Raw genomic sequence first — 15,021 nt, forward strand, 5'->3', positions numbered from 1 at the left:
TAACGCGTCATGATGATTAATGACTGTAATGTTCCACACCTTTATTGTCATGTTGATTAATGGCTATAATGTTCTAGTCTAGGGTAATAACACTGTGTTTGGGCCTAATTCGGCACGCCCAGTCCAAAATCAAAAGGCCCATGTCAATTTTTGGGCAGCCACCGGAGTTTTCCATATTTCTCCATATTTCGGGCCAACGCTCTGCACGACAACCCATTTTTACAAAAAGGCCACAAAACAGAAAACATAAAAATGGGCCTTGATTCCAGAAAAGCAGCCCAAACCAAACAAAAGAGGCCCATGTCTTTTACAAAGTGGCAGAGGTGTAAAAAACACAAAGTAAGTCAATGAAATTGCACATTAAATGACAATTCATCACCAAACAGGTCGATGAAATTCTAAAAGAATTGGATTGGGCCCAGCTTCTAAAAAATCTCACCATTGATCTCAATCCCAGTACAAAGTTAGCAGACTTTTAAAAAGTCTATTCACAAATAAACCCACGTGACTACCTGAGTTTGAAAAGTCAGAAATTTCAACTAGAGTTGATGGGGAATTAATGAAGGCTGGTCTTAAACAGGAAAATTTCTCCAGTCTTTACAGTCAAGGAAGAAGATCAAAATCCCTTTCTACATACAAAGAAAAGTCTACTTTAGAGCAGGTATCATTTCCAAGGGATAAACATACTACATTTTCTAAAGAGATAAGTAGGGAGCAAGGAGTTGTTCATCAAGAAAAGCAAACTAACCATCACGGCAGATTGAATTCTTACAAAGAGCAGTTAAAGGTTAAAAAGGGATTAAGTTTTTCTTTCAAAAACAGAGAAGTGATCACCATAAGAACTGACTATTGACGGCCCTTTTGACAGAATAGATAAAATTCTCCTTTCTTTGACATTTAAAATAAAAGATCTCACTTTTAGAAAATCTGCCGCCCATTATTAAAATAGAAACCCATTCCAACCCTTTTTTATAAATATGAGAGGAGGTGAACATATCAAAAGACAGCCAAAAATCCAATAAAAAACAAAAACTCAAAATGATCACTTGATCTCAAAAGCCTTCGAGATACTGAAGCAACCAAAGCTCATTGAGCCACAAGAAACAAGTCAGCTAATAAATTCGGAATCTCTAAATTCAGTGCAGAGAAATAGTCATACAAAGCGAGATTTCTCTCGTTACAAATTTGGTTCAACATAAGCATAATCAAGCAGAGTCAAGGTTTTTGCAAATATGAAAACTTCAACAAATTTATGGAAAGCCCTTATCAAGCAGAACATGTACTACAATGCAGTTCCAGCTCAGTAATCATCAAATCTAGCCATACTGCCCCTTCCATACTGAAGAGGTTCCACTGCCTATTCAAAAAGCCTTCCAGGGCTTGAAATAGATTAAAACTCTGCCAAACTCGAACGTTGGTATCGATTTACAACTGAAACTTGACAATTGAAGGTGTTGATAGTCTGATCCAACAGACATACTCAGTCCAACCCGGATCAAAAGCATCTATCCAGGCAAAAATTGAAGTCCAACGCTCCTTTTCTTCTTTTTTAGAGTTGGTCTTTCCTTTTGAGTTTTGTAAAAGGCAGTTCTACCTAAAAACAGTTAACTTTCTTATCATTCATTCTGGCCAAAATTACCAGTCTTGTACTGTGAAAAATTGTGAAGTCCTCACTAGTCTGAGGCAAGAAAAGAACTTACTTGTGAGATATTCCTCACCCAAATTCACAATCGCTTGTTTAGAGATCAGTAACCTGGGGTGCAAATTATCCATTTTTAAAGAAGTCTGCTATGATTTTTATTGCTAACAGTGGCACGCTCATACACAAAAGAAAGTTTACTTGTTGACCACAAATGGTTTTCAAGACAATGGGGAACTTTACCCTACCATCACAGGAACAAATCTAAAATAGGTGAACACACTGCTAGTGTTTCTGTTGATTAATGGCTGTAATGTTCTAGTCTAGGGTAATAACACTGCTACTTTACTGTCATGTTGTTAATACTTTGTCATAGAAGTACATTATTGAACAAAAATGAGATCCATAACTGAAATAGTAACAAAAGATATATCGATCATCAAAGCTTAAAATACATTCCGAAAATCAATTAAAATCCGAAGAGAAACACATAATTGAAGCAAAAGATCAAAAACCTGAAGTCTAAACCAAACAACGACAATGACGACAACGACAGTGATGACGACGACGATGGCGTCGATGACGTGGTGAAAGAGGAGTAGAGCTCGAAGATGAGGAGTAGAATTAGGAGCATCTGATCAAGGTTCGTTCGAGGTTTTGAACAATCCGGAAAAAAAAAATGAATAGAAGCATGATTTTATAACAAGAAATCGAATGTTAAATATTGAAAATTGTAGATCAGAGATGAAGAATATAGTTAGACCCAAGGATTGAAATATCGGCCGATACACCGATATATCGGCCGATATATCGATATTTTGAACCGTCGACACCGATATTGGGGGGTAAGGTCATATCTTCCCCGATATCGACGATATATCCCCGATAAGTGCGATATCCCCGATATTTTGCCGATATTCCCGATATTTTCCGATACCCATAACAAAACCCAAAAAAATTCAAAAGTTTTGAAGCAAATTGAAACTGAAAAGATTTTTTGGAGGTATATGTGCAGTGATTAGATATATGTGTGAAGGCTTTTGGCAATATTCAATTCAAAAGATGTTTTGGAGTATGCATCAAAAGAATATAGACTATGCATCAAAAGAATATGGACCTAGTACTAACTCAAATGAATCTTATGATGGCTATGTCATGTCTGATTATAGTGGAACTAGATATGGAGCTCAAGATGATGAAACAGATTATAGACCTACTAGTTGGGTTAATCATAACTATCCCGTATATGGGATGACAGTAGGGAGCTCAAGAGAGATATGTGCACCATGTTCAAACATGGCTTACAAACTACTCGGGTTACATGACTTGGTATGTTCGAATCTAGATGGTTGTTCCACATTGTTTGAACCTCATAGGAGCTCTTCATTTATGTAGTTGGACACTCATCTAAATTGTAATCCAATGTTCAAATAAACTATGGATTTATGCATGGTTTATTCATTCTAATCAACTTTTTATTTTCAAACTTTTCATTAACGCGTATTACATACCACTTATATTTCATCATATATATATATATATATATATATCTTATTATTAGTAAATTTTGAGTTTTATTTGTTCAATACATTCATTGACAATGTACATAACATCTATGAAAGTTTTACACCAAAATTATGTGTTTCAATGTCTATATCTGTCATTTTTGTTGATTTTTTCCCGATACCCAAAACGATAACGATATATCCCTCGAAATATCTGTAAATTGGAGGCCCGATATTATCTGCACGGCCGATATTTTAATCCTTGGTTAGACCTGAGACTGAGTTTCAATGGAAGCTCCTCTTGCTCCAACACTGAGAAAGTACTAGCGATAATGGAGAAAAAGAATCTGATTTGGTTTTTTGGCAGATTTGATTTCTCTCTCAAATCCATAGTACAAGGGTAATATAGGTATTTTACACACAAATAAACTAAAAATTGGCTATAAATTTGAAAAAGTCCACAGTTGTCAATTTTGGGGGGTTTTGTTTTTTCTTCGGGTGTGTTTATAGTTTTAAAATGATATAATGTTTCTTTATAAGACTATATCTAAGATCGAGTGTATAACTAAATTTGTAATTTTGATAATCCGAAATTGCCTATTTTCAGTTATTCCTTCAAATTGTCACTGCAAAATCTCTAATCCGAAAGTATTTAACCACTTAATTAAATTATTATTATTATTGTTTTTAAAAAATTGATAATCATTTTACTATTTTCTTGAACACCATGCTTGTCTTTTGTGGGTCACAATTCTAATGTCTACTTTTTTGTAACATCTATAAATGAAGGCTCGAAAAACAGATTGTAATAGTGCGCTCCGAAAGAAAGAACAAATCTAAATGATACCGTATTACAATCAGTTACTGAAGATAAGTTACATAAATGCTTCCATGAAATTTTTTGGCATTGAACAGCCGTTTCACATTTTCCTCATCACTGCATTTAAATATGCGCTTTCATCAAACTCCCATGGATGCGCTAACTTCCTGGGTGACAGTAAAGAATACAAAGGCTGGAACCAACCTGCATCCGAATTCAATCCTAAAAGCCCAAAGCAGGTCTTCGCTCGGACTCCGGACTTGCATGATGAACCAGAATGCATACATAGTGAGACGAGCTCGGCAAATGTCATGGTTGGCAAAACTAGTTATCTTCCCGGTAATCTGGATTCTCTTTCAAGATGACAAACCCTTCCAGGATGGGAGAAAGGGGGATATACCTGCATAGAAACAATTGTTAGTGTGTCAAGTGATCGAACAAGAAGTCAAACAAAGGAACTCTACAGGAAATAATTCGTACTTCTCTGTAGCCAGCTCTGCTCTATCACCGGCAGCCAGAAGAACGGGTGTCGAGTGGGTCTGGAAACCAGTAATTGTTTTGGGACGACCAGCCTGACCAACAACGTCAACAGCTTGGCCCACTCGAACAGGGACAGACAATGGTTTGAGATTCTCATCCACAGTCAACAACATTCTCGGCTAGCACACGAACAATAAAATAATTACAAAACAACCATGAGAAGGCAGCATACAAAAAAGATGAGCTTTTCACAAATAGGCCCATTGTAGAATGATATTTTATGCACGAACTCTGAAGAGACTATTTGGAGAAAAGAAAAAAAAAAACCCTTAACTAGTAACTAGTCATTTTCTAATTGGTTCTTAGTGTCACAATTTTTTCACTTGAAAGTACAACATGGAGTTTTTCTAAAGTATTGGACTTGAAGGGCCTTTTTTTATAAAATGTGATACTAGAATGGGGTGAAAATATAAAAAAAGACTGATCAGACACCAACCTGCATAGCCAAAATAAGAAAGTAGAGAACATAATGATATTTCCCCAAAATGATGGCTTTCATATCAAGACATGCATGCATCAAGGTTATGATTCCACCAAGAGCCGTCCTGTAAGTGAAGAGATAATATATAGAAGTTAGAGTAAAACAATGAAGCCAGTAAAGATGCGAAAGGCCCATTTCATGACGAGTGTTGGAACATTTGCCCACAACAAAGTTACTTACGGTGATAGCAAGAAGCGATCAGAATGATATGGATTTAGAGTTAATAAACCCTTTCCCAAATGCACAAGACCTTGAGCAATTCGCACCTGAAACAGTAGCCAAAGAATATAAACACACACTGGAAAACTCCAAGGGCAAATGAATGAAGAAAAAGACAGGACTCATAAGATGTCTTACACAGAAAAGAAGGCTGGCATCTTTGTAGTAATAACTTGAAAGATTGCGAAGCATGCCGGCTATTCTAGCATTGTTCGTTCCTGCCCCTAGCAAACCTAAGGAAATCACCGCAGCCTGAAGCATCCAAATAAAACGTTAGACTTATCAACTCAGAAACCAAGTGAATAATGGAGATAAAGCTTGCTGTAATATGTTACCATTGCTACTTCTGAATCTGTATCATGGCTAAGTCTGCTTAATGTGTCCATAACATTGACCTGGTAAAAATACCCAATTAACAAAATAGTGAGAAAAGGCAAAAAATCAATGAAAGATATATCAGTAGTCCTTTAACTCTTTCAGAACCTGCACTATTACCAGCACCAGATGTAAAGATAAGCGTACAAAGTACAAAAGCACTACAACTCGTTTGCACAAATTACTGTTCCATGTTTTTTCCAACTCACAAGACATGAATAGTTAGATTTCCCGGACAGTTGAGCTAGCATTGAAGGTAAAAGTTTTGCTTTTAAAGACATGAATAGTTAACTTTCTCCAAACTGATTCCAGATTTGAATAGGGATAAATTTGAAGGAAATCACTCGTATAAACAACCACATCATTAGATATCAAAGATGCTCAGCTAACCAGATTAATACCTTTGGGTTTGATATGCAAAGGAGACCAAGAGCCAAAGGTACTGCCCGACGGATATTCTGTTCTCCATACTGTAAAAGATGCTCTAACGAACGAATAGCCATTTCAACTCCCAATTCTTCAGCCATTGCAATCATAGCAATTCCAAGCACAGCAGGTCCTTGGTGAGTTTCATTCTTCTCAAGATGTTGTGAACAATGACCGAGAAGGTTTTGAACCTGCATGAGAGAAGAGTTCCCAACTTAATACATGTCACAGAACTCAAATGAGAATTAAGCAGCCTTAAAATATTACCTTAAGAACATTGCCTGTTCCTGCATAAGCACAAGAAAGCAGAGTCATATCGCAATGCTTTCTGATTTTTTCATTGAATGTCTTTGAAACTTCAGCTGTGGCTTCAACGCTTTCCTGTAAGACACAAGTAAATTCCAAAGACAATTAGAATGGTGGAAAATGAATTGAAAACACAAGCTTTAACTGCACAAGAAACATCAAAAGAAACTAAAATCAATTAGGGAAAGTAAAAGTACATGTTTTTGCACAAGGAGAATGTTACCTGCTTCCCAAGGTACAGAAGTCCAAGACTGAGGGGAATTAGCCGAGCAAGGGGCTCCCCCAACTCTGAGTCACTTCGGTCCATTAATGCAAATATGATTGCCTGAGCAACCTCTTCATTGCAGGAACCAACATATATCAGCCCCAACGAGATTGCAGTGAATGCCACAACATCAAGGGGAGCTTTTGCATCATTAAGTATAGGAGTCAGCTTACTACGTATCTGACAAAAGAAAGATAAGTTAGCTTTAAATGGAAATAAACATATTACAACAGTTCAAACCAAAGACCAACTAAATAGCAAACTTCAAATTAAAAACTTCTAATGGTCAACGCAACCAAGAGCAGGTGATTGCGGGTCTGATTGTGATTCTGCTGATGTAATTCTTGAGCCAAGCATGAGCCAAGGAGTAGGTCATTTTCATTTTAAAGGGAAAAGTTTGCTGTGGCCTACCTGATCTATCAACAGGAAAAAATAATTTCAAAGACATGTTACCTGCTCGTTCTGAGCACCAGCATATGCAATCCCCAAGCCCATTATTGCACCAATTCGGATAGATGGATCTTCTTTATCAATATATTCACCCAGAAGTGCTAGCGCCTGGAGAAGGGATTAAGATTTAGAGATATATTTGAAACATTATATTCAGCAGACGAAAAGATCAAGTCACCCACAGGATCACAATCATTCTTGATACTGCAATTGACAATCCCAACCCCTAACAATGCACCGGCAATAACATGGTTATCATTGCTGTGGAAGTACTTGTCAATTTGGGCAAGTCCAGAGTCGACATCCCATAGTAAAATCATACCCTGTCAAGAAGAATAACAAAGATTTTAAAATTCAGTTCAAAACTTTTAAGATGAGGGTAAAGTAACCAGGGTTGCAAAGGCATGCATACCAGACTTGCTGCAGCACTGGTCTTTCCATGCTCCTTATTCTTGAAAAGCCAGTTTCCAGAATTACCACCACTTGAGGCATCTGATGGGACTGTCATCAACTTATCCTGCACCAAAAAGAAAAATCAAACACGTCAATTAACTCATAACCTGACAACATTTAGCAGGTACCAAGTCCGAAAATCCTACCTGACCAAAGCCAGCATTTACAAAGGCGTTAACAAAAGTTGCAGCCAAGTTCTGTCTTGCTGAATCAACACTAGCACCAGCACTTGCTCGGCCATCAAGTAAGTGTGCCTTAACCAAATTCCAAGAAAATCATGATGATCAGAGAAGGGAATGGAGAAAAAGGTTTTAAAATGGAATTGAAAGAAATATATGGTTATCTTAAATTTTTTTGCTATCACTAGCCATTCAACAGAAACAGACTTATTACCACAAATATGAAAATTATTCCAACTAATTGGCATAATGAAGGATACCTAGAATGAAAATAAATAACATTGTAACGATTTACACATCATTACTGGCAAAAAACAATACGGAATTGCTGGAACTGTTTTGGGAAGATGAATTTGATCTTTATCTATCACATATGTAAAGCCCCTACATTGTAATAGCACAATGACTATCCTAGAAGATAAAACTGTCATCAGACGTTTCAAACCATTAGCCAGACATGAAAGGCAATTAAACATAATAATTTTCATTTTCACCAAAAAATTCACAACTGGATACAAATTTATCATATCATTTGAAATGGATATCACAAAAAACACTAATTGATGATGATGATGATGATGATGATGATGATGATGATGATGCTGGATATAGGTCTTACCCATGATGCGTTACAAATAATATATTTTAATTAGTTGATTGTATGTTTACCCCAAATGACAAGGAGGTAACATAAACCAGCATCATTACTCATTAATGTAAACTATGTGAGCAAAGCGGCTAACTTAAGTTAGTAAACTATTATCACATTAAATGCAGTACAATCCCTTGTAAGAGAAACTAACTCCACAAAATATATACAAAAAATAAAATAAAACTCTCGACAGCAGTAAAGATTAATATGTATGGAAGATCCATATTAAAAAATAATAGGTAATCAAAAGTTCAAACCTTGTAGATATCCTCTGGAGTTTTGGCCTCCATGACCTCAATATCACGAGCAAGGGTAAGATAACCTTCACTTAATTTAGAGTTGTTGATAATATCCTGCAATGCCTCTCTGTCATCATCCTCTGCAACCATCTCATCATCAAGCTCAAAACTAATACCCTGCATAATAATCATAAATGCGAACAAAATCAGTACCAGTAAAAAAAAAGCATAAACAATACACCATATGACATCAATGTCAAGCTAATAACTTTTAGGCAAGGTGAAGAAAATATTTCCAAGGCTATGGCTACTGCTTTCTTTTTTTATTTTTTTTTATTTTTTTGGGTTCAACTAATGGCAGTCACTTGTCCAACGACACCTAACTACATGTGCGCGCTCATCTTATGATACAACAAATGAATTAACCTCCATTTCTTATGCATTTGTCCCCCATAAGACCAGAGAAGCAGGGAAAGAGAGAGAGACAGAGACACAGAGAGACAGCGACACACACACACACATGGAACAAGATGATACAGTTCACCACCCAAAACAAGCCCATTACAGTCCACTCTCTAGTCAAGGAATTGAACTAAAATTTGACCACCATCAGAAGAAAATCACTCTAATTAGAACATTGATTGGATTGTTTTAACGAGGAACATAATCATGCATTCCTTCGTATAAAGAACATACAAATCAAAATTTAAGAAAACTTAACACTTACATGTCGAGCAAGAATGTAACAAAATTGCTTTTTACGCAGCAGATCATCACAAGATTGAAAGACCTGCCTTACATTCTGCAAACAAATACTTATAATTATTACAGCGAAACCCTCAGATGCATGTAATCACATATGCAATATATATACATACACACACACACACACACATATAAAGCAAAGTTCTCATTTCCGAAAACATAATCTTCTCCCACACTCATCAGAAAGACAATAATATGTGGGCTTACTCAGCTATAATTTATAAAACATATCATCTATTATAAAATCCAAAATTGTTACATAGCACAAACCTGCAAGTTGTCCAGGAAAAGCGCAATCTGAAGTGCATTTGGATATTCTTCAAATTTCATGTATATCAGGTATGCAATATCCAAAACTAATATATCATCTGGTCCAGGAAGGTATCTGCGATATGTTAAGAAGAAAATGTCAACACTGGGAAATGAGAGGAGAGGCGAGGAGAATGAGATAACAAAAATTCACATTGGCACATTACAGCTGCTTATCATACGTACATACTACATCATATGCAAAGAAGCAAAAGTGAAGAATTCAGAAACAAACAGTTTCAAGTCCTTAGGCAGGTATTTGCACCTATAGCGGTGGGATTAGTTCAATACTTTACTGAGACAACTCAAGACATGCTTACAATTCTGATTTTTAGAATCTGAATATTTTCATCTAACTAATATATGTGCACACACAAAAGAAGTTTTCTGCCACATCCCAAATTACGAACTTTTTAAATAAATTAAAAAAATTAAAAAGTCTTGAACTTAATCAATCAAACTTCTGAGTAGTTATGAGAATTCTTCCCCAAAAGAATGCCACATGTGGACCGAAATTTCTTAACTCAAGGTCGCTTACCTTGCTGAGCTGGTGAGGTAAAGACAAGTCCTCTTAAAGTTTGTCTTATCAACATGCTCAACTAACAGATCAAGATCTTCAACCTGTCATGGGTCAAGCCATCAGTCCCAAGAAGAAAAGGAAGTATAAAAGGCTTTGCTGGAATACAATATTGAAAACTTAATATAAATAATTTTACCTCCATTAAAAGGTCAACAGCTTCAGGTTCAGCATTGTGCTGCAATGCAGACAGAAGTAATTAGAACCAAAGCCAATACAGTTCAGCTAGTGAACATTGTCTACTGTTTACAAATTTAGATTTTTCTGTCCATCTTCCAGATGGAGAGGTACAGAGCTTTAGAAATCTACCCATTCAATTGACATCAAAGGGCTTGAAATGCATCAAAAAGAAGCATTTCTGCAGTTACTCTTATTTTTTGCATAATGTCTCATTATCCATTTCAAGCTTTTGATTGCAACCGAACAGATAATAAGAACTAAAACTCCATTTAAAAGACAAACAAAGAGGAGCCTGATTATGGATTTTCAAACCCGAAGTATTTATGCCATACGGTGTTAACTTGATTTTCTACCCTAGTTAGAAGGAAAAAATTCCACATTACAAATCATACCTTCATGTGAAAAGCAACAATTTGCTGCACTAGCTCCATTAGATCATCAATTGGAGCCTCTTCACTCTGTAACAGATATAACAAAGCAAAATTCAGAATCAATTTTCAACAGACCATAAAGAATAGCATGAAGTATTAAAGGATTTGTCTCGATTATTTATTCACACGTCTCAAAAAACAAGTTACATATAACAAGGACAGACAAGTGAAGACAATACAACAAAGGAACTATCCAACACATGCGATATAGATCAACAAAAACAAACGACCATTCATTTTGTGTCATAGATAATAATATCATTGAAATATTATGCATTGCAATCATGCATTTCTAGATATAATTTAAGTACACAAGGACCAATGATCTGAGTTTTAGATGCGCACAAATAAAGAAATAATGGAGAATCATGTAACAAACGCTCCAAGAAGCTAAATAAACTTTCCGAACAACATTATAACACACGTAATGGATATATATCAAACCTGCCGTTTAGCATACTCTTGAGAAATTTCTCCAGCTAAGTTCCTGATTACAAGAAAGTCGACCAGTAGTGAGAACAAGATTTGGTTTTATATATGCCTCTTTTGAACACAAATTCAACCACCACCAATAAGGAACATTTGAAACCCCATAAAAACATAACCAGATTAAAAATGATGTCACTAAAATATCACAAAATGTCACTATAGGCTATGCTGATCATTATGTCCTAAACTAGATGATTCTAACCTGACATATTCATGGCCCCATGAACCAATATCACCCTCTGAACCCAACAATCTGTACTTCAAGCTTTCCTGAAAGCGGTAGGCACATAGACAAAAATGAATACAAAACTTTAGAATATCACAAGAACGGTAAACCAAAAAGTAAATGAAGGATACAAGTATGGATACATTATAACTAAACCAATCAACAATAATAATATATTAAGCAGAAGTCCTAGCATAGTCAGGCATACCCGTTCTCCCTCGGCAGACATGGTCAGTGCCAAAACTGACAATATGTCTGCTAGGTATTTCTGCAAGTAAGAGAAGAAAGATTAAATAAACTGCAGTGAATAAAATAAAAGTGGGCAGGGTAGAAAAAGATAAATTAGACCTTTTTTTATGAGAAACAGATAAATTATCCCCTTTTTATGTGAAAAAATTATACCTTCAAATCTGAATCTGCCATTGTTTCATAGAATGCTTTTAGAGTTCCATAATGTGGACGAAGATACTTTAATGGCTTCGGAACTGAAGTCATGGAGCTAGTTGAGGTACGGATTTCCTGCCTAAGAGATGAAATATTATGTGACGTCAGGCCACAGAGAACTTAGTACACCTCACTTAGTACAACTAAGAAGAGCTAAACAAGTGAAACATAACATTAATCACTTATTACACATCAATCATATGTAAATTTAATTCCAAAAGTAATAATAATAAATACACAACATAATGGCATCAGTAAAAGTTAGAAAAGCACTCTGATGTCCATAATTTTACATTTTTTAGAGGGTCCAGTTTCAACTGCATCCTAACCATGTTTTTAAAATTTAAAAAAAAAAACACTTTTCCGACCAGAGAACTTTTGGATTTACCATCTCTATGGTTCCACATTTATTGCTAACTACAAATGTCTCTTTAGAGACTCACTAGAAGAATAAAATTACCCCAAAATCAACCTCTTTCTGCCTATGCCTCTTTACCCTGAAAACAAAAAATATTACAGAGAAGGGCTCAAACTTGGTGTTTCTTTCTTTTATTCAATAGCCCTGTAGATAGAAGTTCATATGTAACAGTAAAACCTATAATAGCTGATAAAGCATCAAGCAATTCAGTACACTGAGGAAGTGAAAATAACATTTATACTTGGCTCCCTCCTTAAGTGTACAAGTAATTTTTTCTCTTCGAATTTCATACAAATTCTTCCATCTTTCTGCCAGACCATTTCCCCACATTTTTCTATTCCCGTAAAAGTGGGCACAAAAAATTGACGTATATGAATTGGGACTTGAAAGATGTAGCAATGCACACAGAGAGTGATTACCAGAAATTTAAAAATTTAAAAATAAAAACCACATAGACAGTGAAGACTACGTTATAAGCACAACCACTAGACACAAGTTAAACTTACAAAACAAGCTGCTTGAGGATCAATTACAGCAACTTCTAGGGGGGGGAAAAGCTATACCTCATGCTCTCTAGAGCATTCCTCTGCAACGCAGGATTAGGATCCTGAACCCTCTCCACGTACAACTCCAAGTTCTTCTTCAACTCCAAATCTTCCTCAGACTGCAGGTGAAATGAATGCAGCAAGGTAAATAAGCAAACTCACAAAGAATACTAAAACTCATTGTTCATCAGTTCCATAGTCGAACCCATCACCGTAACTTCACTTCATCAGTTTAGTTCTATTCCACAGGAATCCACAGGAAATTGTTAACAAAATGACCATTTAAACTCGACAAGACTAGATTCTTATATTTGAAAATACTAAGCTTTGATACAGAAGCCATGAACAAGCCCAAAAAGTTATACTGTTAGAAATAGTCTAATGCAAGAACTTCAGCTTAAAAAAATTTCCGAGGAACCAAACAGGCAGTTAACGAAACCCTAACCCTTAGAATTGCTTACCAAATCCTCATCCTTCTTTTCGTCTTTCTTCTTGGGATCCTTGGCGGGTACTTTGACGGACTCCTCATCGCGCTTGCCGCTGCCGCTTGGGGTGTTTGGATCTTGTGGCGCCATGTTCAGAGAGCTCGTGTTCTCCTCTTTCTGCTTTCCTCTTGTACAAGAAAAAGCTCAGACCTCTTGCTTTCTTTTCACTCTCTCCGCTGGTTCGAGGACTTTATAGTAATGAGTTCGATTTAACCCGACCCGTTCTATTATTGGGTTACAAAATGATCTCTTCCACTAGTGGGCCTCGATACAGCATTAACAGGCCCATATAATAGTACCATCCTTTTGCCAAGGACAACAATATTATATGATAAAATCTACAAATTGTTTTGAGAAATTTGTAAAAATATCACTTTAATTATTAGAGCACCTCCACTCCAAAAGGCAAGGCAGAGCAGGTACTATTTCTGTGAATAGTGTGAGTGTTGCCTTTTTTGGTTCCACCTTAAAGGGTTAGGGGAAGGGCAAACACTATTCCCTTTACTTTATTTTCAATTTTTTTATACTTAACTATTAATTTTGATAGCTTTTCAGATAATATTTTCGGTTGCCACGTATCATTATTTATTATAAAATTCTAACCTAAAATTTCAGATAACATTTTCGGATTAAATTTTTCAATTAAATTTTCGGATAAGATTTTCGATTACCACACATCTATCAAATTTCAGAAAAAAATTTCATATTAGATTCTCGGTTACCACGTGTCTTATTTCAGATAAGATTTTCGGATATTTATTAAAAAAAAGTATAATGCGAGATTAAAGATAAGATTTTCACCTTCTAAAATTGCGCCACGTGTCCCATGTCAGATAAGATTTTCAGATATTTATTAAAAAATTATAATCTCATATTTCAGATAAGATTTTTACCCTCTAAAATAGTGCTACGTGTCATCTCTATATTCTAAATCCCTCTATAAAACTACACCATCAACTCATACCTCTCACACCATATCTTCTATATTCTTTCATTTATCAAATTTTACAAAACACATTCTACTCTCAATGTCTAACATGAGGAGGGTGTTGGAGAGGCAAGAGCAAGAAGAGAAACAAATCAGGTGCACACGTGCTGAAGAAGATCGTGAGGCCGATGAAGAGGAGGAAGAAATGGTTGTAGCGGTGTGTATGCTCAATGAATCAAGGCAACACCACCGTCGTCGTGACCCGAATGTGGATCGACATAGACAGTCTCAGGGTTAGAATCTCTTGGAAGATTACTTTATCCCAAATGCATTATATCTTGTTTCTTATTTTCGAGAAAGATATAGAATGCAGCCTCATTTCTTTCAAAAAATCATGCATGATATTTGTAATTATGACACATACTTCGTTCACAAGTATGATGTTGTTGGGGTTTTGGGTCGTCTTCCGGAGTAAAAATTTACAACTGCTTTGCAGATGCTTGCTTATGGGCCATCTGCAGAGCGGGTGGATGAGATTGTGAGGATGGGAAAATCAACTATCCCAGAGTGCTTGGTGAGATTCTGTAATGCAGTAGAAAATCTCTACAAGAAGGAGTACCTTTGCAAACCTACGGCTAAGGACCTCTGAAGGCTTGTACAAAAAGCTGAGGCTCA

At 36.0% G+C, this 15,021-nt stretch overlaps 1 protein-coding gene across 1 annotated transcript; it reads right to left on the minus strand.

The window, feature by feature from the left end:
• Positions 1 to 3,947: 3,947 nt before the first annotated feature.
• LOC103328442 (26S proteasome non-ATPase regulatory subunit 2 homolog A) lies at positions 3,948 to 13,585 on the minus strand. The gene is made up of 25 exons (XM_008230833.3): positions 13,395 to 13,585; positions 12,952 to 13,052; positions 11,929 to 12,049; positions 11,735 to 11,794; positions 11,503 to 11,570; positions 11,256 to 11,298; positions 10,773 to 10,838; positions 10,340 to 10,378; positions 10,162 to 10,244; positions 9,585 to 9,699; positions 9,277 to 9,351; positions 8,568 to 8,726; positions 7,626 to 7,733; positions 7,439 to 7,543; positions 7,209 to 7,349; positions 7,030 to 7,134; positions 6,535 to 6,756; positions 6,273 to 6,386; positions 5,981 to 6,196; positions 5,540 to 5,599; positions 5,343 to 5,456; positions 5,166 to 5,251; positions 4,941 to 5,049; positions 4,445 to 4,623; positions 3,948 to 4,364 (listed from the first exon to the last, which is right to left on the minus strand). Exons 1-25 carry the CDS (start codon positions 13,506 to 13,508, stop codon positions 4,289 to 4,291), a joined length of 2,679 nt encoding a protein of 892 aa, XP_008229055.2. The 5' UTR covers positions 13,509 to 13,585; the 3' UTR covers positions 3,948 to 4,288.
• Positions 13,586 to 15,021: the final 1,436 nt, after the last annotated feature.

Source organism: Prunus mume, linkage group LG4 (assembly GCF_029339155.1).
Source record: "Prunus mume cultivar Tortuosa linkage group LG4, ASM2933915v1, whole genome shotgun sequence".
NCBI classification, from domain to species: Eukaryota; Viridiplantae; Streptophyta; class Magnoliopsida; order Rosales; family Rosaceae; genus Prunus; species Prunus mume.

Coding starts and splice junctions, on each gene's coding strand:
- LOC103328442 (XM_008230833.3), bottom strand. CDS start 13,508: ATGGCGCCACAAGATCCAAACACCCCAAGCGGCAGCGGCAAGCGCGAT. Junction 7,734..8,567: donor CTCCAGAGGATATCTACAAG/GTTTGAACTTTT, acceptor AATTTGGTTAAG/GCACACTTACTTGATGGCCG. Junction 5,457..5,539: donor CAGATTCAGAAGTAGCAATG/GTAACATATTAC, acceptor TGGATGCTTCAG/GCTGCGGTGATTTCCTTAGG.